At 34.8% G+C, this 27,602-nt stretch overlaps 1 protein-coding gene and 1 pseudogene across 1 annotated transcript in view; one reads left to right on the plus strand and one right to left on the minus strand.

Moving 5' to 3' along the window:
• MDGA2 (MAM domain containing glycosylphosphatidylinositol anchor 2) overlaps positions 1-27,602 on the plus strand; it is a 793,866-nt gene that overhangs the window by 339,548 nt on the left and 426,716 nt on the right. The window contains exon 2 of the mRNA XM_028097835.2: positions 3,587-3,726. Within this exon, the coding sequence (XP_027953636.1) occupies positions 3,587-3,726 (140 nt within the window). The remainder of the gene's footprint in view (positions 1-3,586; positions 3,727-27,602) is intronic.
• On the minus strand, positions 9,825-11,262 carry LOC114219729 (elongation factor 1-alpha 1 pseudogene; annotated as a pseudogene).

Raw genomic sequence — 27,602 nt, forward strand, 5'->3', positions numbered from 1 at the left:
TGCATATAAGCTTGAAAGTGTATATGAGAATGAAAGCCTACAAATGCTCCTGGTTGTTGTCATTGGAGAATAATTTATTTGTGTTCTTTCTCCAACAAAATACAGAGAGAATTTGGTTTAACTTTCAAAAGTATACTCTAACAAGATAAAAGAATGTCTCTCTTTTACCCTTTTAGGCTGACCTTTTGAACCCAAAGCCAATTTACTCAAATTAAGGGAGTTGATGTGATTAGTGTTAGGAAAGATTTTATGTAATGGGATTTGGTTTACTTCAAACAAATTTGGATGAATATGAGTCTCATTTTAACATTTTAATTCATTGCTGACTCTACAGGGTAAAGGGGATCATAACCCTTAGTCCAATTTCAGGATGATGAATTGAGGCTTTTTTCAACAAGGGAGAGGATAAAAGATGACTTGCTTCAGTTATAGTACTGCAAATTGCATTTATATTTACAGTAAGTAAATTCAGTGCCATAATAGTTGATATTTTTGCTAAAACAGGATGTTGGTGTCATTATAGTGATATTTGCTAAAACATAAATTACAGATTAATTATTAAGTTAAAATAAATTATTAAATATAAACCTACTCTGTGCTCTGAATCATGTGGTATAGAACAGATGCCTAAAATGATGCTCCATCCTGGCAACGATGTACTTAATATAAACTTAGTGTGTTAAGAAAAAGGAGAATCACTGGGCAGTGCCTATCTCCTGAAGACAAGAAAAGAGAATCATTGCTAAATAATCTAAGAAGTTGTCAGGAACATTGATCTAAATACCAGTCTGGGAATTCTAGATAGGAGAATAGCGTGAGCAAACATTCTTGTATATGATGTATAGCAGTTGCTCAATAAATATATGCTTGAAAGTCCGTGTATGAGATCAAAGTTTTAAAATCTCAGTGCTCTTTACCTTCCCACTGATGTTGGGCTGATGTTACAGAAAAGTAGGATTTGGGGTTGTATAGTCAGCATGAGGACATTTACAGAGCACCTAGAGACATTAAACTCTGTGAAGTGTCGTAGAGAGACATCATGAATCCTTAAGCAGGAAAAGGGCATGATGAAAATAGGAATTACAAAATATTATTTTGACAGTTGTGAGATATCCTGGGTTTGGCAGAAAGTGGAGGCAGGATGGTGAATTGAAACAATGTTACATTTCATTTTTTTGCAGCAATTATACTGTTTATATTGCTCACCTACTTATGGTGCTCTAACAACTTCACGAACAGTTTCTCAGTCTTTTTTTATTCCCCTAGTCTAGTGTACATCTAGTTTAGGAGTTATTTAGAACCCTAATTTAACTATGTCAGACATAGTTTTAATAGCATGAAGTAGAGAAAAGAACAAAGGACCGCTGGTTCCGCTCTCATTTAGGCCACAACTACCTGCAGGCCTGTGAGCAGGTCACTTGATGTCCTCAATTTGGAAATAAGAGCGATGACCTGGATGAGCTAAAACCTTTTCAGTTGAGCTTTCTGCAGACCAAAAGAGTTCTTGGAAGCTTCCAAAATATTCACCTTATCGTTGACCAGCAAAAGCACTCAGCACACATTTTAATGCATACTAGGAAAAATACATCTTCCACTCCTAAAATTTGGCAGAATATTCCACCCTCCCATAAGAGAGATGGTAGGTTCATAATGATTACAATATATAGGCAATTACCTTTTCCAAGAATGTGTTAAAATATAGAAGAAAATAGCAGAAAATTAACCCTTGTAAATGAACACAATGTGCTTCCTGTATAATTTAAATGTTTTAAATAAAGCTACTTATTTGCATAATGATGCTTTGGAAAGATATAGCTTAAAAATAACAATGCTATTCATTGATTTGAAATTAAAACAAAAATAACGTGTAAATTAATCTGGAAAGATGTCATGTTACTCTATAATTAGATGTATTAGTAAACGTGTGCTATCACTTATTAAGCTAAATTTGGCATAGAAATAAATTTCAAAGTAATGAATCCATATTTTCTATTTACATTTTGCAAATTTTTATTTATCATCATGAGTTTGTTAACCTCTATAATATGTATACAGTTTATATGACAGATGTTTAAAAATAAGTAGCTCTCTAGTATTACTTATCTAAATTGAAGTTTAAATTTGATCACTGTAGGAAATGATTTATAGGAAACATTGTGTGAAATATATTGGAATACCCAGAAAAACCCTGCAGATAAGAATTTCTAATGTCATAAAACTAAATAAATTATTGTAGTGTCTAGACAGTGTCCAAAGACATGGTAAAAGAATTTTTTTGATAAATTGGTTTTATAGACCAAACAAAACATTTGATTTGTTTGAGCATCACTTAATTTTCCAAACCAGTGAAATAATGCACAGCATAAACTTATTTACTTGAAAATATTAAAAGGAAAAAGATATTTTATCCCTTGGAGTATTTTCCTTTAGTCAACAAACACTTGTAAGTTGTAGAAAATTATTCCTAGTAATCTGGTCTAAGTAGCACTGGCAAGGTCATTATTTGGGGGTTTGGCAAAAATGCAGATTCCTGCAAAAATGCAGATTTTTCTGCATACATAACAGATTTCTGGCCATATCTCTGAAATCTGTATTTTAAGAAAGTTTCTGGGGAGCTTTTTGTGCATAGTGAATGTAAGAACTACTAAATTCTCTTCTTATCCTTCTTTTGGAAATTTTTGCTTTTCATTTGATGCGGCCTATTGGAGAATGGAATCCTGAATTTTAATGTTGAAGAACAGGATCTGCTTGGATATCCAGAAAAATCTTGAAATACCCAGTTGTTTTATTATCCATAAATAGGCTTTTCTATCCTTCAGTTTCTGGTTGAACTTGAGGTTAATAAATATGTTCTTTTCAATTGTTAAATACTATGAGTGTTCTATACATTTGGTTATATAAAACAAAGTATTAGATACTGGAAACTTTCTTTTGTGTTACTTTCAGAACACACATTTTTCCAGAAGGAATTTTCCCATAAGTTATACTTGGGCATTAATGATTTCTTGCCTTCTTCAGTAGCTTAATTCGGTGATCATCTTTTGCTCATATCAACACAAGAATCTATGAATATTGAAAATCAAGTTGGTTTCAGTTCCTCATAACGAAATCTTCTCATTTGTTAGCTCCCTATTTACACCACAAGGCCTATTAAATTAACAGAAAAATGCCAATGTATTTCATTCAAATTTTTTTTCCCTTTCTAATGGTCTTTTGAGTTTGTGTTACCTGGATTTTGGACAGCATCCTTTACTATATTAAATTTTGGGTTTCAGAAAGAAAGGGACCTCTCACTTTTTAGCAGATTTTATCATGTAGTCTTGTAATGATTTCCTATGTCACCATTGTTCTCCCACCATCCTGTTTCCCTTTGCCATTTTCAGAGTGTCTTGGTGACTGTTAGATAAGTTTGAAGGTTTCTGTCCAGCAATACCTTTGATACCTTGAGGTTGCTCAAATGTTAAGCCCGATGGATCTAACTGTGGTAAAGTCTAATAAGAATTGTTCTTACAACCGGGATGATTCATGGGAGGACAGTTGACTTATTTTTTTATGTATCTTGTCTCTCTTCTTCCTGACTTGACAGCTCCCCCAACGGTTCGTATTGTGCATTCAGGCTTGGCCTGTAACATTGAGGAGGAGCGCTACTCAGAACGGGTCTATACCATACGGGAAGGAGAAACACTAGAACTGACCTGTCTGGTCACGGGACATCCACGTCCACAGGTGAGTCCCGAACTGTGACATTGAGGAAAACTCTCTTTGATCTTTCTTGGAAGTCAAAAATGTATATTTTAGAAGATTTAGCTAAAAAATCGTGTGTGTGTGTGTTTGTGTGAGAAATTCAAGTAATTGTGTGTGTGCAATGCAGGATAAGGGTGGTGATTGCTGAACATTCATGCTTGTCGTACTCACTTGGGTAAGATGAAGAAAGAAATTTTTGTTTTGGTATTGTGAGAAATTTGGAAGACACTTCTAAGGAAGCTGTTAAAAGACAACTACAAAAATATCTCAGTCAGATAACAATTCATATGGCAATGAGTTTATTTTAGAATGTGGAGCATGATTTCATGATGACATAATTGCAGCCGAAGAAGCATTTGTTCTGAAGAATGTGGTGCACGAGGTCCCATGTACTTTCCTTCCTCCTAGTCATTATATTCATAGAAAACTTTAAAAACAAATGTTTGCAGGTGTATGCATTCACTTTCAGAGTCATCTGCTACAGCATTTATAAGCTACCTTAATAGCAGGAACAGAAATTGAGACTTTTCAAAGGGCACTAAAATTATAAATAATAAGCAGAGAAAAAGTTTGCAGGAGTGAAAGAAAGGGTTAGGCAGAGGGTAATATAGTGTGTATTTATGATGTTAAAATTCAGTTCCAATATAATACAGAATATTCAGGATGTCTTAGTCATTAATTGCCAATTCTTACTGTCATATATTTAACCTGTCTAATTAAAAATATACACCGGTAATCAACACAAACACTACAATGGAAAAGAGGTCTCATTTGGTAGCAAAGTTACATATTTTAAGTATTAGTGTTGCAGGAAGAAAAAAAAAATCCAGCTAACACCACTGCATAGAAGAAAGTAAAGAGCAATGTGGAGATTTTATGAACTCATCATTTTAATCTTGTCTTTTGCTCCTACCATCCTTAACTCTTACTACTCAAAGAGGTTCAACCTTACCATTTGACCCAAGTGACAAATAAAAATAAGCATATGAACTTCACAGAATGTAGCAAAAGATTGGTAGATAAGACCATGACTAGAACTAAAATGGTAAAATATGTTTAACAAAAATGCTACACTGTTAGTAAAAAGTAATCTAGAAAAAATAGTTATTAAAATAGTTATTATTAAAAATAATATTAAAAATTAAAATTCACAGTGGCTTAAATTGCAAATTATAACATTTGCTTTTAACTGAAAAATAATGAATAAAATTATCTTCCCTTAAGATTAGGAATTTCTTATTTTCTCCATACATTTTCTCTGTAACGATTCACAATCTGGAGTGTAATCTCTGATGTCTGGCCAATCCAAAATAAGTTCTGGAACAAGGAGTAGATTATTACCTTATTTTATTTTTTCTCAGCAATTCCATTGCTGGAACAATTTCAATGTGTTCTGACCCTCGGAAAAATTTATTTCAGTAGTGTTATTTCTTCATTCCTAGAAGTTAATTCAGGTATTTGCAGGTGAGTCAGTTTCAGTTTCTATTGCCTGTTTGAAAAATTAACTGGGCCTCTTCTTTGTCAATAAACTGTATAAGGAAAGCTGACAGAACAGCTGGGCTCTGGCATCCTGGCCAAACACTAAAGGGCATGCTGGTGGCAGCTGGTCCTGAGGGTGGGTTTTCTTGTCTGATATCATGAAGCTGGAATGTCTTTCTTGCCTCTTTGTCTAACATGAATATAATAGTTGGGAATGCTGTGGGAGAGAGAAGCTCCTCACTGCACTCTTCAGGAGATTTCTCTATCTGTTGCCTATTCTTATGGCAACCAGAATCATAAAGTCTCCATTTCTAGAAGTATTCAAAGGCAGCATTTTTTTCTAGATTTTAAAAAATTTTCTTCAAAAATATATCATCTGGCAATATGTAATGACCTGAGAGTACTATTGCATCCAAGGGAAATAAATGAAGGAGAGGAAGGTACAATGCCATGGTTCATAGCATGGCACTGGAACCAGAATGCCTGGATATAACCCTGGATCCATGGGGCCTGCTGGTGTGACCTTGGGAAAGTTCCTCAACCTCTCGGCTCTCTCTGTCTCAGGTTTCTTATCTATATAAAAGGGATGATGGTAACCATCATGCTTAGATCATAGACTCCTTTCGAGAGTTAAATGTAGATTGTAAATATATAAGTATATGTATTATGTATATACACATATATATATGTGTGTATGTACTTGGCATGTAATAAGCATTATGTAGACACATAATAAAACATATGCTTGATTTTTATTGTTTCTAAGCAATTTATACTTAGACTCTAAATGTCTAGAATTGAATATGTAAGTATCAAAATAAGTAGATTGAAAAAAATGGTTCTTAGCTTACAGTCTACTTTAAATTAGATGCATTTAAATAAATTTCAGTATTTCTGTGTTTTAATACTCTGCAGAACCTTTACATCTCTGCTAATTACCTTTTTTTTTTAGCTTGCAAGGACTAGAACTATGTTCAGACTACTTCATTTAATGAGTTTGTTATAAAGATAGATGGAGAGATAAGAAAGAAGGGAGGTAAAGATTTGTTGGTGAACCTACCAACCTAATATTACCTCTAGATGCCCACAATTTCAGGATTCAGCTACCCACTCTCTTTCTCTTCCTTATTTTCTTTTTCCCTCCCTCCCTCCCTTTCTCCCTTCTCTTCCTTCTTTCCTTCCTCTCTACTCTTTCATTATTATCACATTAATACCAAATGAATTGTGAATATAGTTATCTTGTTAATGACTTAAACAATGAGATATTTAACTTGAATATTCCCCATCACTCTCCCATCACCTCCCAGAAGTTAACATTAAATAGTTGGATGTATTATCTTGCAGTCCTTGTTTAGTACATTTCCATAAATATGATTAATATGTTAATGTTTTATTTTCATTTTTAAATTAGATAATGAAAAATATTATTCTGTGACTAGAATTTTTCACTTGGCCATGTGTCCAAATCAGCAAGTATAGATCCAGCGTAGTGGTTCTCAATGGGCGATCCCTGGAGAGAACCGGTTAGAAATGAAAGTTCTTGTGCCCATCACGTCAGAAGCGCCTGTGCTGGGGCCAGCAATCTGTGTTGTCACAAGCCCTCTGGGTGATTCTGATGTACACTAAAATTTGAGAAGCACCAACTTAGGGCATTATCCTCACAAAGGCTGAATTGTACTCTGTATGCATGCACTAGATATAAGTAATTGCTGCTATTTTGTTCAAAATTGAATTACTTATAGATTTTTACTATAACCAATAATAGTTTAGTGAACACTTCTGGAATGTGTATATGTTTATGCACATCTTTATTACATGTATGCCAGCATCATTGTAGGATAGTTTCCTTCTTCAAAATGGAATTTAGCCAAAGTTGAAAGTGACTTTTACTTGCTTCCTTGGTATAAGTGAATCTTTAATATTAATTTTTGCCAATTTGATGTGAGAGGGTGAATTACACTACAGTGAAGTTTAAATTTTCATTTTCTTAATTACTAGTCAATTTGAACATATTCCCACACATGTATCAATCATTTGTTCATCTTCTTCATCTAGTGATTATTTTTATCTACTTCTCTTTTCTTATTGGTTAGCTGCTTGTCTTCCGGTGGCCCTGCAGGGACTTTTTATGTGCTATAAAAATAAATTCAGTGTCTGCAAAATATGTTGCAAATTTTATCTACCAGAAAATATTTGTCTTTTAATATTGTTTATGTTACTTTTACCCAGAGATTTTTGTTTTTTAAAAGATGAATCATTTTAATCTTTTCAACTTTGGTTTCCAAATTTTGTCCCTAGTTTAGTAGATATCTTTCATATCAGTGTATCTTACATTGTATGCTTTCTTTTTAAATAACAGCTTATATAGTTGCTTATATACTTGATGATTTAATCATTAGGAAACATGTTGTCTATAGTGTGAATATTAGTCTAGTGTTCTCTCTCTTCTTCCCTCTGCCCTAATCCAGACAAGATAGTTAACATTCTACCCTACATAATAAAACATATGCTAGATTTTTATTGTTTCTAAGTAACTTAGACTCTAAGTATAACTCTAACAATACAAACGCTATCTTTAAAATGCTATTTTTTCCTCTTTTTTTAAAAAAATTGACGTACAATTGACATAGAACATTATATTAGTTTCAGGTGTACAATGTAAAGATTTGGTGTTTGTAAACATTGAGAAATGATCACCACAGTTAAGTCTAATTAACATCTGACCCATACATGGTTATACAAAATTTTTCTTGTGATGAGAACTTTTAAAAACATTCTAACATTATATAATGCTTAATGTTAAACATTAAAGCATTTTTAAAAGTTCTTAAAATTCTGTATTTATCATGAACAAAATTGCATTATTCTATCATTCTAGTTATCCCTTCTTATATGGTGTCATGCTATTTTAATTTCTGTAGCTTTATTTTATGCTTTGCTATATAGGAAAGCAAGTCACCCTTTTGTTGTTGTTTTTCAGTATTTCCTTGATTGGCCTCAAGCATTTTTCTCTTTTCTTTGATGTTGAAAATGAGCTTTTCATATCCCCCACCCAAATAAATGCTGAAATTTTAATTACATTTCATTTTTCTTGCCATGAAACCATGTGGTAGAAAGTATGGAAAACTTCTACAAAGAACTTCTCAGTAGGACACTGAATATTTCAAACTTCTCAAACAGGAAGACCTATTGTAATCAGTATAATGTAAAGGTCTTTGAATTTGGTTCAATAAAAAATATGGGTATGCATATTTGGGAGACTTTCTTTCTCTTTTCAAAGACAAAACAAAACAAAAATGAAAATGTGCATCAAACCAAAATAGCTCTACGTTTATGTGTTCTATATGCTGGCTTTTTAGGTAAGATTTCTTTTGAATATTCTCATCACTAAAATATTTTTGAAAATCATTCTTTGAAAAAATTATGTATACCCAAAATACTACCCTAAGAAACATTAAAATTATCTACTAGTTTATTACAGCTCATCCTTAGAGATTGTTTGTTTTTTAAATTAAAAAAAAATAAGGGTAAGACTATTTCTCAATTTTAAAATGAGATCGTATCAGTCATTTGATTGCTATATAAATGTATTCTTGACTGTCAAGACTATTGCTGAGGTATTGATGTTTTTATCCTTGTTAATTTCATATGTAGATTTTAAAGTGATAAACTTACCATAATGAAAATCTTAGCAAACCTTCGTAACAGGTTTTTCAGTTTGAAACCATTACTACTGTGTGTTGTCCTTTGCAAAAATTTTGTACATCTTGGTTCATATTTCCATATATTTTTTCTGAGTCAGTTAAATTTCTTACAATAATATTAATGCATGTACATGAAAAATAAATGTATTCAGTTTTTGGATTTATATCCAATTAATGGGCAGAATTGGAATCTGTTATCTAAAGAGAGATCATCAAATATTACATCTATTCCTTCTCATGGTTTATGGAATTCAATACAGTGTACTTTTTTCATCTATGGTAAATCTATCTAGGCTAGATATGTCTGCTGCATCATGTAAGAGACTCTCCAACTAAAACAACTAATATTTTTCTAATGACTCTTTGGATAGGTTGTAGGAAAGGCTTTAGGATTTATTGTATTCAAAAATATATTAATCACAAATTTCATGTCAATAACTACCTCCACAGTCTGTCCTCCCACACTTATACACACACCTAGTCTTTTCTCCTGGAGACCTACATCTTCTTTAAGTTCATGGCTACGTGGGTAAATAAATATACTCACCACAGCTCATTTAGGAGGAAGTGCTTAGTCTTTCTGATGGTTGAAGTCATACCTTTGAGTAGTTTTGTTTCCGTTGATTATTCTTTTTTTTTCTCATTAAACTGTTTTGTTTTAATGGGTCTCAAAATTCTGTGACAGATTTTTGGTCAAGTTGTTTCCATTAAAAAGTACTGATTTTAAAAACTAATAACTTAAAACTGCCACACACACACACACACACACACACACACACACACACACACACACAAACAAATGGTCCACAAAACATTCTCCTTTCCTTCTGAAGGTTTTACGATGCATTGTTATCATTAACCAATCTTTTACTATTAAACTTAAATGGCCAATTGACACAAAGAGTTCTGAGAAGGTTCTTCCACCACTGATTAAGACTGGGGTGGCAGGTATTGGGGATAATATTCATTTAGCCTTCTGAGATTTCTGGGCAGACTTGGTGTCCTTGCCAACTCCAGCTGCCTTCTTGTCCACTGCTTTGATGACACCCACAGCAACAGTCTGTCTCATGTCACGAACAGCAAAACGAGAAGCTCTCAACACACATAGGCTTGCCAGGAACCATATCAACAATGGCAGCATCACCAGATTTCAAGAACTTGGGACCATCTTCCAGCTTTTTTCCAGATCGACGATCTATCTTCTCCTTCAGCTCCACAAACTTGCAAACAAGCAATATGAGCTGTATGACAATCCAGCACAGGTGCATATCCTGCACTTACTTGGCCTGGATGGTTCAGGATAATCACCTGAGCCAGGAAGCCAGCTGCTTCCATTGGTGGGTCATTTTTGCTGTCACCAGCCACATTGCCATGACGAACATCTTTGACAGATACGTTCTTGACATTGAAGCCCACATTGTCCCCAGCAAGAGACTTGCTCAAAGCTTCATGGTGCATTTCAACAGACTTTACTTCAGTTGTAACATTGACTGGAGCAGAGGTGACCACCATGCCAGGTTTAAGAACACCAGTCTCGACTCGGCCCCCAGGGACAGTACCAATACCACCAATTTTGTAGACGTCCTGGAGAGGCAGATGCAAGGGCTTGTCAGTTGGATGAGTTGGTGGCAGGATGCAATCCAGAGCTTCAAGCAGTGTGGTTCCACTGGCATTCCCATCTTTACGGGTGACTTTCCATCCCTTGAACCAAGGCATGTTAGCACTTGGCTCCAGCATGTTGTCACCATTCCAACCAGAAACTGGCACAAATGCTACTGTGTTGGGGTTGTAGCCAATTTTCTTAATGTAGGTGCTGACTTCTTTAACGATTTCCTCGTATCTCTTCTGGCTATAGGGTGGCTCAGTGGAATCCATCTTGTTAACACCAACAATTAGTTGTTTTAAACCCAGTGTGTAAGCCAGAAGGGCTTGCTCACTGGTCTGCCCATTCTTGGAGATACCGGCTTCAAATTCACCAACACCAGCAGCAACAATCAGGACAGCACAGTCAGCCTGAGATGTGCCTGTAATCATGTTTTTGATAAAGTCTCTGTGTCCCGGGGCATCAATGATGGTCACATAATACTTGCTGGTCTTGAATTTCCACAGGGAGATATCAGTGGTGATACCATGTTCACGTTCAGCTTTCAGTTTATCCAAGACCCAGGCATACTTGAAGGAGCCCTTCCCCATCTCGGCAGCCTCCTTCTCAAACTTTTCGATAGTTCTTTTGTTGTTCCCACCACATCTGTAGATCAGATGACCAGTAGTGATAGACTTGCCCAAACCTACATGTCCAGTGACGACGATGTTGATGTGTCTTTTCCTTTCCCATTTTGATTTAGGTTGAGCGGTGGTTTTCATGACACCTGTGTTCTGGCGGCAAACCCATTGCAAAAAAGCGTTTCCATTGATTTTTTTTTTTTTTTTTGGTTGGGGTCTTTGTATTTCATTTTATTTTTTTTTAATTTTTTTATTGTTATGTTAATCACCATACATTACATCATTAGTTTTTGTGCAGTGTTCCATGATTCATTGTTTGTTCATAACACCCAGTGCTCCATGCAGAACCATTGATTTTTATACAAAACGTGGAAAGTCTTTTTTGGTTCAACACTTTCCAAAACTGCTGAAACTTTTTTATTCCCAGTATATCAGCATTAACCAAAGAATTTTTTAAAAATTTTAATGAAAAAAATTAATGAAAATCCTCATTACATGAGGATTACGTTACAAATAGTCATTTTTTTTTTTTGCTCCTTATGAGATCTGAATCTGTTTACAGTTATTTCAGAGTTCATCTTTTGTTTAATTCCATGGATAGTCTTTCTGCATATAAGAAACATTTATCATACATTACAGATAATTACTCAAAAAATGTTGGTTAATGTACTTAATGAAAGCTTGGGGAGATGGGAATGTTAGTATAGATTTATTATATGAGACTTGTTTTTAGAGAGTTCCCAAGGGATACTCCTGTCTCAGTCATCTACAGAACATTATATTGATTACATCATGTCATTTTGACCTTCTGAAAAGGAAGTAACAAGTACTTTGGATGCCATAGTAAGATAGAAACATGCCTAGGGTGAGAAATAAAGTATCCCAAATTTTACTGAACTGTCAAGTTGGTAAAGATTTTTGGAGTCCAATGAGGCATGCTAGGATCATTCCATTTAAGGTTATAAAAAAGTTATTGCTTCTCACAGCCATACCTGTAAGAAAGAGGCCCAACATATGGTGGAGGCTTTTTTGGATTTTAGAGGCTGAATGTATTACATTTGGAAACATTATTCCAAGTCACTTTATTGGATAACTTTAAAAGTTATCAGTGTCAGAACAAGAGAGGGCTCTGCAGCAAGTCTGGGTTCTAGTGTAAACTGCTTTGCTGCTCACGCAATCCTACAATCTAGCAGGCTTGGTATTGAATGAGGATGCTGTGTGGATTTCTTAAGTCCTAAGAAGAGGGTCACAGCACACAGCTTTAGATTCTGGAATAAGACTAAACTTTCTACAGCAGAGCACTAATTGCTGTTTGAAAAGTGGCTCTTCTGTCAATAGGGAGTAGGGTCCAATTGATATGTGCCAGCTTGGTCAGGCCATTCTGTGACACATTCTACATGGTTCCTCAGAGGGCCCCAGTAGAATGGAGCCCCAGTCACTTTCTGCAAAGACTGGCACAACAACAGCTTGTTATATGATTTCTCTTCCTTCTCTATGACGCTATTCACAATTCCCTATTCTTTCCCCAGGATTAATTGCAAAAATAAACTATCTACTTGTAATCTTTTATCTCAGGCTTTTTTTTCCCCAGGGCAGTTCTTTAAGACAGTACCCATTTCCTGGACTCAAACCTATGAGGCCTACATTTACACATCTAACCCTAGATTCTTCATCCTTGCTGCTGACCTTATGTTGCTTAATTTTGAATCAGAATTATTATACTTCTACTTTTCCTGAAGACTTGTAAAAGAAAGCCATAAGTCATTAGTAAAGGTATGACGTTCAATCAAATTTTACTTTTATTTCTTAGGACATTTATTAACATAATCAGCATGGGTATAGACCATATTTTCATGATTTATTCTCCTAATCTTTAAAAAAAAATACGTCTTCCAAAATGTCCATCGACAGATGAATGGATAAAAAAGATGTGGTATATATATATACAACGGAATATTATGCAGCCATCAAAAGGAATGAGATCTTGCCATTTGCAACGACGTGGATGGAACTGGAGGGTGTTATGCTGAGTGAAATAAGTCAATCAGAGAAAGACATGTATCATATGACCTCACTGATATGAGGAATTCTTAATCTCAGGAAACAAACTGAGTGTTGCTGGAGTGGTGGGGGGTGGGAGGGATGGGGTGGCTGGGTGATAGACATTGGGGAGGGTATGTGCTATGGTGAGCGCTGTGAATTGTGCAAGACTGTTGAATCACAGATCTGTACTTCTGAAACAAATAATGCAACATATGTTAAGAAAAAAGAAAAAGAAGAAGATAGCAGGAGGGGAAGAATGAAGGGGAGTAAGTCGGAGGGGGAGACGAACCATGAGAGACGATGTACTCTGAAAAACAAACTGAGGGTTCTAGAGGGGAGGAGGGTGGGGGTTGGGTTAGCCTGGTGATGGGTATTAAAGAGGGCACATTCTGCGTGGAGCACTGGGTGTTATGCACAAACAATGAATCATGGAACACTACATCAAGAACTAATGATGTAATGTATGGTGATTAACATAACAATAAAAAACTCTGGAAAAAAATGGTTTCAGGGCAATGCTCAAAAAAAAATACGTCTTTTACTTGAATTAAATCTAAGCAGTGAAAGTTTGCAAGTCCATGCACAAGGAATTTCATGTGATGGTGACTGACTATAAATACAGACTGAGGGTTTGTTTGGTTATGACAGCTTTGCCTCTCATGGTCAAAATTTGATCCTCAGAGAGATCAGAAAATGGATCTCAAAAGACAATCAAAATTGTAGTTAAATCATGTGGAAGTTTGAAATTAGATATCTTCTTTTCAAATCTACATATTTTAATGAAAAGTATTATAAGTAGGAATGCTAAGATCATAACTTATTTTATTACAGTAGCTAATATAAAATAAGTACTTTAAAATTACCAGGGCGTTTCCAGGAGATAGAAGGAAATCAATACTGCCTATTAACATATATTTGAGAATCTGTTGGTTGTGTTGTTCAGAGTCGAAATGTATCATTTTAAGGTAAACAGTTGCAGTTCCTTTACTGTAGAAGTTCTGAATAGTTACATGGACAATGATGAATTGGATTTTATATTTTTATTATTAGCATAACACTCCTATTGGCATGTTTGCAGTTATGTCTTATTTAACTGGGGTGATCTCCAAATGGTAGATATCCCACAATAGTTTTTTTTTCCCTCTCAGATTTTAAAATATTTTTTCCTAGTAGTTATTGAGCTGTCAACAAATCTAAATTCACAAACCTTAACATAATCTGAAGTGAATTTTTTTTCACAGTTGAATGACAATCAAATTAATTGATCTAATTTTGAGTCTATATTAGATACATGCTGTCAGTTTGCATATATATGTATATATACACACACACACTATGTATATGTACTTACATATATGTACAGATAAAGATAAATTCACAAAGTATGAGTCATTTGGGCATGTTCAACATATTGTAAATGGTCTTTTATAGTTATATCCACCCCTACTACTTTCAAAAGGTAGCATGTAAACAAATACAGTAGTTGTCTGCTTGTGATCCTATTGACTGAAATTTATTCTCTGCACTTATGGCTAGGACATAAAGATACCAATTAAGAGAATTGGATCTACCTAAATTTTCAAACTCCAATCTAATAGAGCATTCCTTAAATTGACTTTAATACATTGAGGTTTCAAATTTAAGTTTAATAATTTCAGTACAATAATAGAAAGATTCCCCCCCCCCCGTCTATTTCTATGCTAAAGAATATCCTGTCAGTGGTAATTAATAATCTTTATCAGTGCTGGTTGTAAACATGACATATTCATTCTGAATTAGGCTTGTCACTGCCTTTCCCTGAAATGCTCAGAGATGCTTCAAAAAAATCAATAAAGAATAAAAACCTTTCTGTGATCTGAAAAAGTTAACTTAAACTACACAGGGGAAGTCCTTGTAAAATGTGAATATTTCCAGGACTGAAAAATGAGAAAACAGTTATTAGGAATGACTTCAATTCTTTTTTTAGGAATTATTAATCTTTTATTTTGATTTTCTCTGAATGCCAAAGTCTTAACAAAAACCTAAAATAACATTTATTTTCTTGACAGTTTTATCTTTTTCCATCAGCAAACATTGATTTGTTCCTTTTTCTGCTTCTCATGGTACATGAGGAAACATTATCCCATACAACCTGGCACCTTCTTGTTTTCTTACTTGCCTTTGGCAAAATCATTAAATGATGTTGGATAAGCTTGAGCAGAGCAAAATCCTTAGTTAATTAGTGCCTTTTCTGTTGGGTGTCTGTCTTTTTTAAGATTAACTTTTAGTCGTCTAGGTCTGCAGCATAGTGTCCAATCTAAGTGATCATTTGCACTGATAACATATGTAATTAGAACAACTGCCCATTTTGAATAAATTTTCACAGTGCCATCAAGAAGATGGATTATAGCCAATCATTTTGGAAGGAGTTTTCTGAAATAGCATAGGAGCATTATGTGTGTTATTATATAAAATGCATGTAAACACATTTTATGAGATATATAAATTCTACATTAGCTAATGTCTAACCTTAGCCTAAAGGGTCCCTAATTCCAAGAATTGTACAGGTGCCTGAATTGCATGATTGTGGATCTTACTAGTTTTCTAGGGCTGCTGAACAAAGTACCACAAACTGGGTGGCTTAAGACCACAAAATTTATTCTCTCACAGTTTTGAAGGCTAGAATTCTAAAATCAAAGTGTCAGCCAGGCCATATTCCCTCTGTGATTCTGCATAGAATCCTTCCTTGCCTCTTCTAGCTTTGGGTGGTGGCCATCAATCCTTGGTGTTCTTGGCTTTCACCTGCATCCTTCCAGTCTGTGCCGCTGTCAACGTGTGTGTGCGTGTATGTGTGGGTATGTGTCTTTGAATAAAGACACTAGTCATATTGGATTACAGGCCCACCCACTCCAGTATGACCTCATCCTAACTAATTCTATCTTCAACAGCCCTGTTTACAAATAAGGTCACATTCTGAGTTAAGGGTGTTAAGATTTCAACATATCTTTTTGGGGCAAATGATCCAATTCACAACATATATTATCTGTTCTTTTAAATTAGATAGTTTCTACCTTCACTGGGCATGTTCTGTGGCTGCCTTTAAAAGGCACATTATCTATATGATGACTGCAGTGTACCATTAATCTTGAAGAAGTTTGCAGTGCTTTGCCTACAGATTTTATATTTGTTGTCCCTTCCACTTGTCTGCACCCCTACCCCTTGACTCACTGAATAAATGGCATATTTGTCAGCTCTTCCTGAAAGCCTCACTTGGTCAAAGAGGCTTGCTTAGATGCCATTTCTGTGTGGTCCCAGAATACCCGGCCATTTCTTATCATAATGAATGCAACATAGGATGCTGCTTTGGGGAGTTAGTGAGATTTTAGGCTCTTAACTCAAACTGCATGGTTTTGAATGCCACTTTCTCCACTTTTTAGCCCTGTGAATGGAAGTAAAATTTAACCCCCCTTTCATTTATTTTCATCCTGTATAAAAAGACAAGAGTAGTAGTAATGATGTAGTAAGCTTCTTACTATTTCAAATAAAATCACAGAAGGGAGGACTTAAAAAAATCTTGAATAATGATAAGGACGATAGAAATAAAAAAACAGAATAACCATATTGTTTTTCTATTTCCTGTATCACTTAGTGGACTCCTAGAAATGAAGGACTGGGTCTTGCATTCCCATTTTCTATCACCTTAGAGTGAACATATGTTACGATTTGCCTGGGATGGTGCTAATTTATGGCTATTGTGCTGATACACTTATTAGGGTCATCCTCTTTCAATCCCTAAAAATGTCCTGTTGTGGAGAATAAAATGTATGGGACAATAAACATAAAAGCTTTATAGATAGATGATCTCAGTTATTTATCGAGTGAGTGAATGGTGGCCGGCATTATCACTTTAGGTTAATTGTTTGATATTTTAATTAATTCTGTTCTCTTTAAAAAATACTAAGTTGTGTTTGCCTGTGCCTATGCCATTTACCTCTTAGAATTAGTCATTTAAGGAAACCTTCAGATTCACTTGTGTAGGCACTGTTGGGAGCCACATACCTCAGTGCCTGCAGGAATGCATTAAACACTCCCTTGGTGGTCTCGAAGACTTAATGTGTATTCTTATTTTACTATCCAGCAAGGATTTAAAGACACTTGGGAAATGGGACTCAATAATATGAAGCTATTAAACCCCTTCAGTCAGAGAAGATTCTAAGTTTAAATTCTCCGTGCCACTTTTGACAATGGTATACATGTTTAATTACAGATGTTACAGAGCAACATTGGGATCTCACATGACTGGAGCATATTCACAAAGTATCAGACAAAAACCTGGTAATTTATTCCTTGGAATTTTTGCTTAGTTGTAACCCTATGTTTAAGTAAAATAGAGATGATGGATCCTGGTTTTTATCAGAAGAGGGAAAAAATATCAGTAGAAAGTAGAACAGAGTTTGAAAAGATGTATGTTAAGACATGCTCGGGCGTCTGGGTGGCTCAGTTGGTTAAGCGACTGCCTTCGGCTCAGGTCATGATCCTGGAGTCCTGGGATCGAGTCCCGCATCGGGCTCCCTGCTCAGCAGGGAGTCTGCTTCTACCTCTGACCCTCTTCCCTCTCGTGCTCTCTATCTCTCATCCTCTCTCTCTCAAATAAATAAATAAAATCTTTAAAAAAAAAAAATAAGACATGCTCAACTTCACTTTTCCAACTAGTCATAGTTAATTTTGCTAGAAGCTTTTTATTTGGTGGGGGCGGGGCACAGAGGGAGAGAGGGAGGGAGAAAATAAACAAGCAGGCTCCATACCCAGTATGGAGCCCAGTGTGGGGCTCCATCTCATGACCCTGAGATCATGACCTGAGCTGAAATCAAGAGTCCCACACTTAACCAACTGAGCCACCCAGGTGCCAAGCTTTTGAAGGAATATAGCCTCTGTTGTTCATAGGGGTCTAAACAGAAAGCCCAAGGGTAGAGTTAGGTACTTCATAAGCATAGGGAATTTGGATGCATGAAATAAGATGGGTGATCTAGAGATATTTTTTCTCACATTCTTTGGATCTCCTGCCTGGAAACCAGTTAACTTCCTTGGCCAATATGTTAGTTAACCAAAGTGGTAAATATTGTGATCACAACCTATCTAACATCATGTTTATCAGTCTGAATATTGCTAAGCATTCTAGTGAATGCTCCCTAGTGATATGATATGTTTACAGATTAAACTAAAAACCACATTTAGTTTGTTATTAAACACACACATTACCTAAGTCTGCCCTCACAACCATTTGTCTACTTGAGATTTTGATTCCCTCTGACTGTTCATTGGCAGTCACCATGAGTCACACACTTGGCTTGTGACTACTTAATGTGGTTGTCTGGTATAATTTACCAAAAATTACAAGCCAGAATTTTTATTGATTTATATGATTTTACAAACGAGTGTGTGTGTGTGTGTGTGTGTGTGTGTGTGTGTGTGTCCATGAACACATACCTATTACTTCTTGAAAAGATCGTTATAGTTATTAGTGGGTTCTTATCTCACATGGTAATCACTAAGGTTTGGACAAGGAAAACAGAAACCATTCTAATTATTTAAAACTCTGAGTTGAGAACTGAAGAAATTTAATGTAAGTAATGCTTTACATTGGGGATATAAGAGGCTGAGAAGAGGGAGACATACTTCGTTTTCCTTTTTCTTCTGTCATCCGGTTTCATGCCACTCCCAATCCATTGGCTAAAACCAGTGAGAGTCTGGGAAACATAGTCTGCAAGTTTTAGTCCCTCCCAATGATACAGAGCAGAACAGAGGAAGGTTTAAAAGTTTAAAACATGAATTTATGGGCAAACTGGCCACAACCAGCCCTCATAGCAGTGCAGAGAATACCACCTGGGGAATTCTGGCTTGCTTTCTAGGTAGTTATCCACAAAGAGATATTTTTGCCTTCGTAAATAAGGCCATTCAGGTTCTAATACTCATTTTGCAGGTTCATAAGCCTGGTTTTGTTAGTATAATGAAAGCAGATGAGGGATAACTTTGCATTTTCTAAACCCATAAAGACTCATACATGTACAAACAATGCAAAAATCAGGTTAGACATTTGTAATGAGAAATGCAATTGCAGATCCTAGCAGATTGTTCCACTTATAAATCAGTGTAGGAAAGCTACAGATAAAGCTAAATTATGATGAAAGTGCTGATTTTTAAACTCGCAATGGCAAATTGATTGGACATTGCTCTTGTCTAACAGGTTCACTCTGCTGGTAGGCAAGCCAATGAAGAAGCCAAATAAAAATCATGTTGGTGAGTGAGGACATTCAACTGAGGTAGCTGAAAGCCATCTAATCTATTATGGAGTAGAAACCCATAAGGATTGAGTCCAATAGTAAGAATTTCCCTTTTTAGACAGTGCCTGAATAGGTACTACTTGCCAGTTTGTTCTCCTGAAAGCTTATTTTTCCATTCCCAAGGCTGACCAATTCCTGTTTTGATTGGCACATTCTTTCTTTAGGTATATTAATACATTCAATCACATTATAGTCAGTTTCCAGAGGTGTATGTTAACAATTTGCCTTCATTATGCTGACTTTGCATATCTCTATTCTGAATTGCTGTGGTTAATTAATTATAACTGCGTTCTCTGAGGACAGTCTTAATTCCTATATTTCTAATTTCTTTAGAATGGGTGCACCTTATTATATTTTATTAGAATCCTAAAACTCTGATGAAACCTTGAATATAGCTTATCCGTTCATCTATAATTCACACATGTTCAGGCTGAGGCTGGAGAAGTTGAGTGACTAAGTCCAGGCCCCCCGGATTTTTGGGGACAGAGACTAGATTACTAGGTGGCTGCCAAACCACTGACTTTATACTCCTTTCTACCTGTCTGTGTTTTTATAAAACTTTTACCCCCATTCTCTCCCCTTTTTAGGAATTGCACACTTTTCAGCCTGGTAGCCTGAAAATGATCTTACTGGATCATTACTTTGATCAGATTTTATTATTGGTACTTATTAGAGGCATGGCCCATCCAACTTGAATTGTGGTCCCTGAAACAATAGCATCAAGCCTCACTTGGGAACTTGAAAGAAACACAAACTCTTGGGCCCCAAACCGAATTTCCTGAATCCCAAACTCTAGCAATAGGGCACAGCAATATATATTTTAGTTAGTCTTCAAATTATTTTGATGCATTTTAAAGTTTGAGGATCATTCATTTAATGAATTTATATAGTGATACATTCCAGAATATCCCCAGAGATGTTCATATGTATTACTGGACTATCCCTTAGACTCCAAGTGTATGTGGGTCCTAGATCTTTGCTTACCTTAGAAGAGTCACAGGGTGGTCACTGTCAGGGACAGTCCTTCTGCTGTTGGAGACCAGCACTTTCACAGAGGTCCTCCTACTGAGCATACTCATTGGTCTTTTGGAGGCAGTTCTCTTCCAGAATATGGTTAATGCAGGATGACACTTAATAGATAGTTTCAGACTTACTTCCTCAGACATAGCAGAACGTAGTGGTTCATTAGAGGCTGTAAGGAAAGATAGATTTAGGTTCTAGTTTTACTTTGCCTCTTACAAGGTTTATATGAGGATTACCTTACATAATGTGTGTAGGAAATTTCAGCATTATGCCTAGCAAATGTTAGGCACTGATGTAGAAGCTAATGTCATTACTGCCTCTATTACTAATGCTCCACAGAATGCATATTGCTACCTGAAGTTACTGCTGTCTTCGACACCTGTGCCTTCTTTTTCAGCTGAAAACAGATTTTTTTTTTCTCATGGCCCCCAGTGATGTTGCCTCAAGAACCTATTCTCTGGTACATTTATTATGATCTCAATAAAAACATCAACAGGATTTTTTTTTAATTAGGCAGGTTTATTCTAAAATGTACGTGGAAATAAATAAAAAAGCAAAAATAGCTAAACATTTCTGAAAAAGAAAGTTAACTTGGGAAGATTTACCGGCCACTTTTTTAAAACCATATAAATAACAATGATTAAATACCATATAAATACCATGTAAAAATAATAAATAAAATAGCATGGTATTGTTGCATGAATAGACAGACCAATAAGCAGATTATAAAATGCTGGGCAAAGAACCATATATACTAACAAAGTAAAATCAAGGCAGTATTTGAAGTCATTTAGAGGAAAGTTATATTATTTATTAAGTAGTTTTGACACAAAATGCTATCTTTTTAATACAAAATACATTTGAATCTTTCCCTCAAATTTCACACTATTGGATAAAATATGGTCCATCCATTTAGTGGAACTCTAGGCATCTGAAAGAAATGAGGAGGATCTCCATGTATTACAACAGAATCATCTCCGTGGTTGAGAGCTATCTATCAATCAATCATCTCTCTGTATTATGTCTATACAAGCTTTTTGATATTTTTAGAAAAAAAATAACATAAAAAAACTAATGAGGATTGTTACCTTTAGGAAATGGAAGGGAACAGGGGTGAAAGGGTAGAGATTAAGCTAGATATCTTTGAATGTATCTTATTTTATTTTATTTTTAAATATTTAATTCAACTATAATTAACACAGTGTATTAATTTCAGGTGTACAATATAGTAATTCAACAATTCTATACATTACTCAGTGCTCATCATGACAAGTGTGCTCTTAATCCCCTTCACCTATTTCACTCCACACCCCACCCACCTCCCCTCTGGTAAACACTAGTTTGTTCTCTATAGTCAAGGGTCTGTTTATTTTAGTTTGTCTCTTTTTTCCTTTGTTCATATGTTTTGTTTCTTACATTCCACATATGCATGAAATCATATGGTATTTGGCTTTCTCTGACTGACTTATTTCACTTAGTATTCTGCCCTCTAGATCCATCCATGTTGTTGCAAATGGCAAGATCTCATTCTTTTTTAGGACTGAGTAATATTCTAATATATATTCTGATATATACACATATATATGTATGTATGTCTTCTTTATTCATTCATCTCTGGAAAGACCAGCTTGTGTTGCTTCCATGTTTTGGCTATTGTAAACAATGCTGCAATAAATAAAAGGGTGCACATATCTTTTCAAATTAGTGTTTTCATTTTCTTTGGGTAAATACCCAGGAGTGGAATTACTGGATTATATGGTAATTCTATTTTAAATTTTTTGAGGAACTGCCATTCTGTTTTCCACAGTGGCCGCACCAGCTTGCATTTTTACCAACAGGACATGAGGTTGCTTTTTCTCCACATTCTTGCCAACACTTGTTATGGCTTTTTTTTTATTTTAACCATTCTGACAGGTGTGAGGTGATATCTCAGTGTGGTTTGATTTGCATTTCCCTGCTGATGAGTGATGCTGACAGTGAAGGAAACCATCAACAAAACAAAACGACAAATCACTGAATGGGAGATTTATTTGCAAATGATATATCAGGTAAGGGGTTAATATCCAAAATATATAAAGAACTTATACAACTCAACACCAAAAAAACAATAATCTAATTAAAATGGGCAGAAGACATGAATAGACATTTTTCCAAAGAAGACATACAGATGGCCACAGACACATGAAAAGAAGCTCAACATCACTAATCATCAAGGAAATGCAAATCAAAACCACAATGAGTTATTTTATATATATTTTTGAGTTATTGTATATTTTTGATATTAAAACCAGGTATATTTAAATAGTTCCAAACAAAATAAATTATTTTTAAATTCCTAAAATTTGAATGCAAATGGAAGCAAATTAAGCAAAGTCCATATCAAGCTGATAGAATCATCACACAAGAATTATCTCAAGTGATTTTAAAACATGGTCTTTTTGTTATATCCCAGTGGGATATATCCTAAATGGAGGCAGTGAGGGAGAACTGCAAAACAAACGAAGCTGCATTTGGTAGTTGTTCTTTTAGTTATAATATTGTTTTTGTTATTTTTGCTTTGAAGCTATTTAATATATATATATATATATATATATTCAGTATATATATATTCAGCATATGGCATGCTGAATAATAGCTCCTAAGGATATCCACATTCTAATTTCTGGAACCTGTGAATGTTACTTTATATGGCAAAGGGAACTTTGCTGATGTCATTAAGTTAAGGGTCTTGAGATGGGAGATTACCTTGGATTATCTGGATGGGCTCCACGTAATCATAAGAGTCCTTAAAAGAGGGAAGAAGGAAGTCAGTAAAAAAGAGAAAATGTATCCTGCTGGCTTTGAAGATGGAGGGAGGTAGCCTCTATCTAAATGACAGGCAGTTTCAGGAACTGGAAAAAGCAACAAGCAAACAAAACAAAAACAAAAACAACAGATTTTCCTCTGGAAACTTCAAAAAAATTCAGCTTTGGGAACTCATTTTTTTTTTTCCCTCCAGAGGTGTAAGATAATAAATTTGTGTGTTTTTTAGCCTCCAACTTCATGACATTTTGTTATAGCAGCTATAGGAAACTAATACAGTGGGCCAAAGAACATAATAGAAGAGATATATAAATACACACTCAATCTAAATGAAAATTTTGTGATTTTAATTTCAGTTGGCATTATCAAAATAAACTCATAATTTATTTTTCATTTTTAAAATACATGCATTTCCTGGCTCAATCTAATGAAAAGTTCTAGAAATAATGTTGCAGAGAATGCTCATAGCACCTGGATTTTTATCTCTAAATACAATTTTCCAGTAAATGGGACCAGGTCTCCTTGGAAAAATGGTTGGTTTCTGTCCTGGGGCAGGGAATATGTAAAGTGAGCCTTAGGTTTTTATTCCAGCCATAAAAAAAGGAAACAGTCAAAGATGACTTCAGATCAAAGTGACAAGATGACTTCCAAGGAACGCAAAAGCCAACTGGAAAGGGCTTCCACTGGTCAAATAAGAAGTAATAGTAATCTTAGAGTGGCTGTATTAATGTCAAAGGAAAAATATCTTTGAGTATATAATGATACCAACATGCTAAAACAAAACAACAACAAAATGAAACAACTGAACCAACAAAAACTTAATGGTCACATTTAGAATTTGCTAAGACACATGCATTTTATTTTGAAAATTGATAATAGTTGAGAATTTTTCTTGCTTTTCTATACAAACTGTATTTCAAAGTAAGCAAATACTTGTTGAAGAAAATGTCTTCTTTAGAGATGAATTTCAGCTAATATATGCTGAAAAAGTTATAGAGTTTAAATACTACCATTTTGCTACCCCCTCAAAAAATAATGGTGTAGGCAGAGATCATTTATGATGACTGAAATCATTAGGTGAAATATGTTGAGGAAATTTAAAGTGGATGGCTCAGTATGACATCACCTAGACACTCTGATCAGTCTTAACCTCACCAAAAATTGGACAACCAGATATTGTATGCCTCTTGATGGGAAGTACACATTGCCATGCATGAATTATTCTTGCTCTGTTTCCAAATAAATTACAAATGAACCTATATATCAGAAAGCTTATAGAACTAACTAGCAATTTCCAGAAAACATAGGGTTAGAGAACAATGCTAAATGACACCAGGATGCAATCACCTAAATACAGAATGTAGGAAAATGTACAGGACGAATCTTCTAGTAGACAATAATGGGTGGAGGGAGAGGAGGAAATGTTACAGATTGAGATACCTAAGGGTCATATCATTCTTATGCAATGGATAGACTTTTTCCAGACTCTGACTGAAAAAGTATATATTTAATATGAGGCAGTCAAAGAATACTGAATACAACCTGGTTATTTTATATTCTATTAAGGAGTTTTTGTTAATATTACAAGATGTAATAAATGGTATTATGGTTATATTTTTAATGTGCTATCTGATAGAGATAATATGATATATTTACAAAAGATATGATACAATGTCTGGAATTTGCTCAGACACTTTAGGAAAAGAAAGATACGTAATTTTTTTTTAAATGAGAGGAAGGATAGAAGAAACTGAATGGCAAACTATTGCTTGTTGAAGCTGTGTGATGGATATATACACACTCATTAAACCATTCTCTTTACTATAGTGAAGGTTTAAAATTTTCCAGGATATGATGATAAACATAAAAAGTAATATTGGATTGGCTCTAACACACAGGTGACCAGAGACTGAGCCTGCAGAGTCCTGTAACTCAGAGCTTGGCAGTCAGAGTTTTAGCCTGGAAGATATTTTAAAGCAGATAATGCCAAATATCTAGAACATGATATAGTTGATATATAACATTGTTTACATTTAAGATGTACAGCATGTTGATTTCACACATGTATATATTTTAATATGATTTCATCCACAGTGTGAGCCAACACCTTTATATCACATCACATGATTATCATTTTTTTTGGTGAGAATACTTAAGATCTAGTTTCTTAGCAGCTTTAAAGTATTGTTGACTACAGTCACTATGCTGTGTATTAGATCTGCAGAACTTATTTATCTTCTAGTTGCAAGTTTGTGCCCTTTACTAATATCTTCCCAATTCCTCTACCTGCAATATCTGGTAACCACTGTTCTGTTTCCATGAGTTCGATTTCTTTAGATTCCTCATGTTAGTGATATCATATAGTTTTTTGTCTTTCTGTCTTTGTTTGGTCTGTTTCACTTAGCTTAATGCCCTCAAAGTTCATCTGTGATGTAGCAAATGGCAACATTTCCTTCTTTCTCATGGCTGAATAACACACACACACACACACACACACACACACACACATACACACACACACACACACACACACACACACACGCTCTTCTGTTGATAAACCCTTGGGCTGTTTCCCTATCTTGGCTTTGGTAAGTAATGCTGCAATAAACATGGGAGTGCAGATATTGCTTTGATATCCTGTGTAGAAAATGTTATTTTTAATCTCAGTAAAAATTTAAACCTTAAACCTAATAACTTCCTGTTATATTTATCATAAAATGAATTATAAAATATTTAATAAATTATACACAATAATTGACTTTGTTTTGGTAACTAGATAGGTGAGTGTCTGAAAATATCTTTTAAAAAGGAATTAGGACAATGACTTCCTTGTTTTATTTATTTATTATTTTTTAATTAACATATAATGTATTAATTGTTTCAGTGGTACAGGTCTGTGATTCATTTTCATAAAGGTTGGTAGTTACTTTTAGGGAGAAGGAAATTGGGATTGGGAAGGGGTATGTGGAAAGATTTCTAGGGTGCCTGACAAAGGTTATTTTTTGCCTATCTTATATGAATTAATTAAACTAAACGTTTTCTAGAAATAAATAAATAAATAAATAAATAAAGGGACACCTGGGTGGCTCAGTCGGTTAAGTGTCTGCCTTCGGCTCAGGTCGTGATCCCAGGGTCCTGGGACCAAGTCCCACATTGGGCTCCTTGCTCAGTGAGGAGCCTGCTTCTCCCTCTGCCTGCTGCTCCCCGACTTGTAGTCCTCGCTCCCTCTCTCTCTCACTCTCTGACAAATAAATAAAATCTTTAAAAAAATAAAATAAAAAGGAATTAGGACTTTGGACTTAGAAATAGTTATTCTCTAGTCCTTTTTATTACTAATAATTAAATAACAGGAAGAGCTTTCTGGTAAGCCATATCTAGGGTCAAGATAAACCATTTCATCTGAATTAAAAAAAAAAAAGTAGAGTGTGTGTGTGTGTGTGTCTGTCTGTCTGTGTGTATTCTGGAGGTGTCTAAAAATTAAAAATGCAACAAAAATACCAGAGGAAACTGATTTTTTTAAAAAAAATCTCAGAATAGGTTAAACATTGATAATATTAAACCCTGAAGCCACAAATAAAAGACTGTTATGTTTGAGTACACTAAATAATGAAGATGATGATGGTAATAATACAAAGTAAGTTTGGGGAAAAATCCTAAATTAAATTAAAGGCAAATATCAAACTAGAAAAGAATATTACAGTATTTATAATTTATATCCAAAACAAAGTAATATTTCAACAAAAGAAATCACAGCATATATAAGAAAAAGTACTACAACTGAAGACAAGTATGGTCAAAGAAAGTGAATGTGCAAAAAAAGAAAAATGTCATTTAGACCAAAATTAGCTTAGTCTGACATTTATATAAAAAGGTTGATGAAAGTTGAAAATAGACTTAAAAAATCTGTTGACAAAGATAAAATGCAATTGATAATGCAGTATCTGCAATATGTGAGGGAATGAACAGTTTCCTATACTGCTGGTAGGAGCATAAATTGTTAAATTTGTGGTCAATTTGGAAGTATAATTAAAAATAATGCGCCTTGATTTTGACAGTTACCTCATTTTGGTGTATTCATCATATAGGCAAACTCCCATGTGTTTCTAATATTACATATTATATATGTCTATCAAGAATTTACATTGCAACATTTTTGTAGTAACAAAAACATGGACACAACTTTAGTGCGCGATACTAGAGAACTAGAAAAATAAATCCATAACAACAACAACAACAAAACCTAACAAGGGTACAATGGAATACT

This window comes from Eumetopias jubatus, unplaced genomic scaffold (genome assembly GCF_037043125.1).
Source record: "Eumetopias jubatus isolate StellerSeaLion01/CBP00866 unplaced genomic scaffold, mEumJub1_p1.0 scaffold_7, whole genome shotgun sequence".
In the NCBI taxonomy this organism is placed as follows: Eukaryota; Metazoa; Chordata; class Mammalia; order Carnivora; family Otariidae; genus Eumetopias; species Eumetopias jubatus.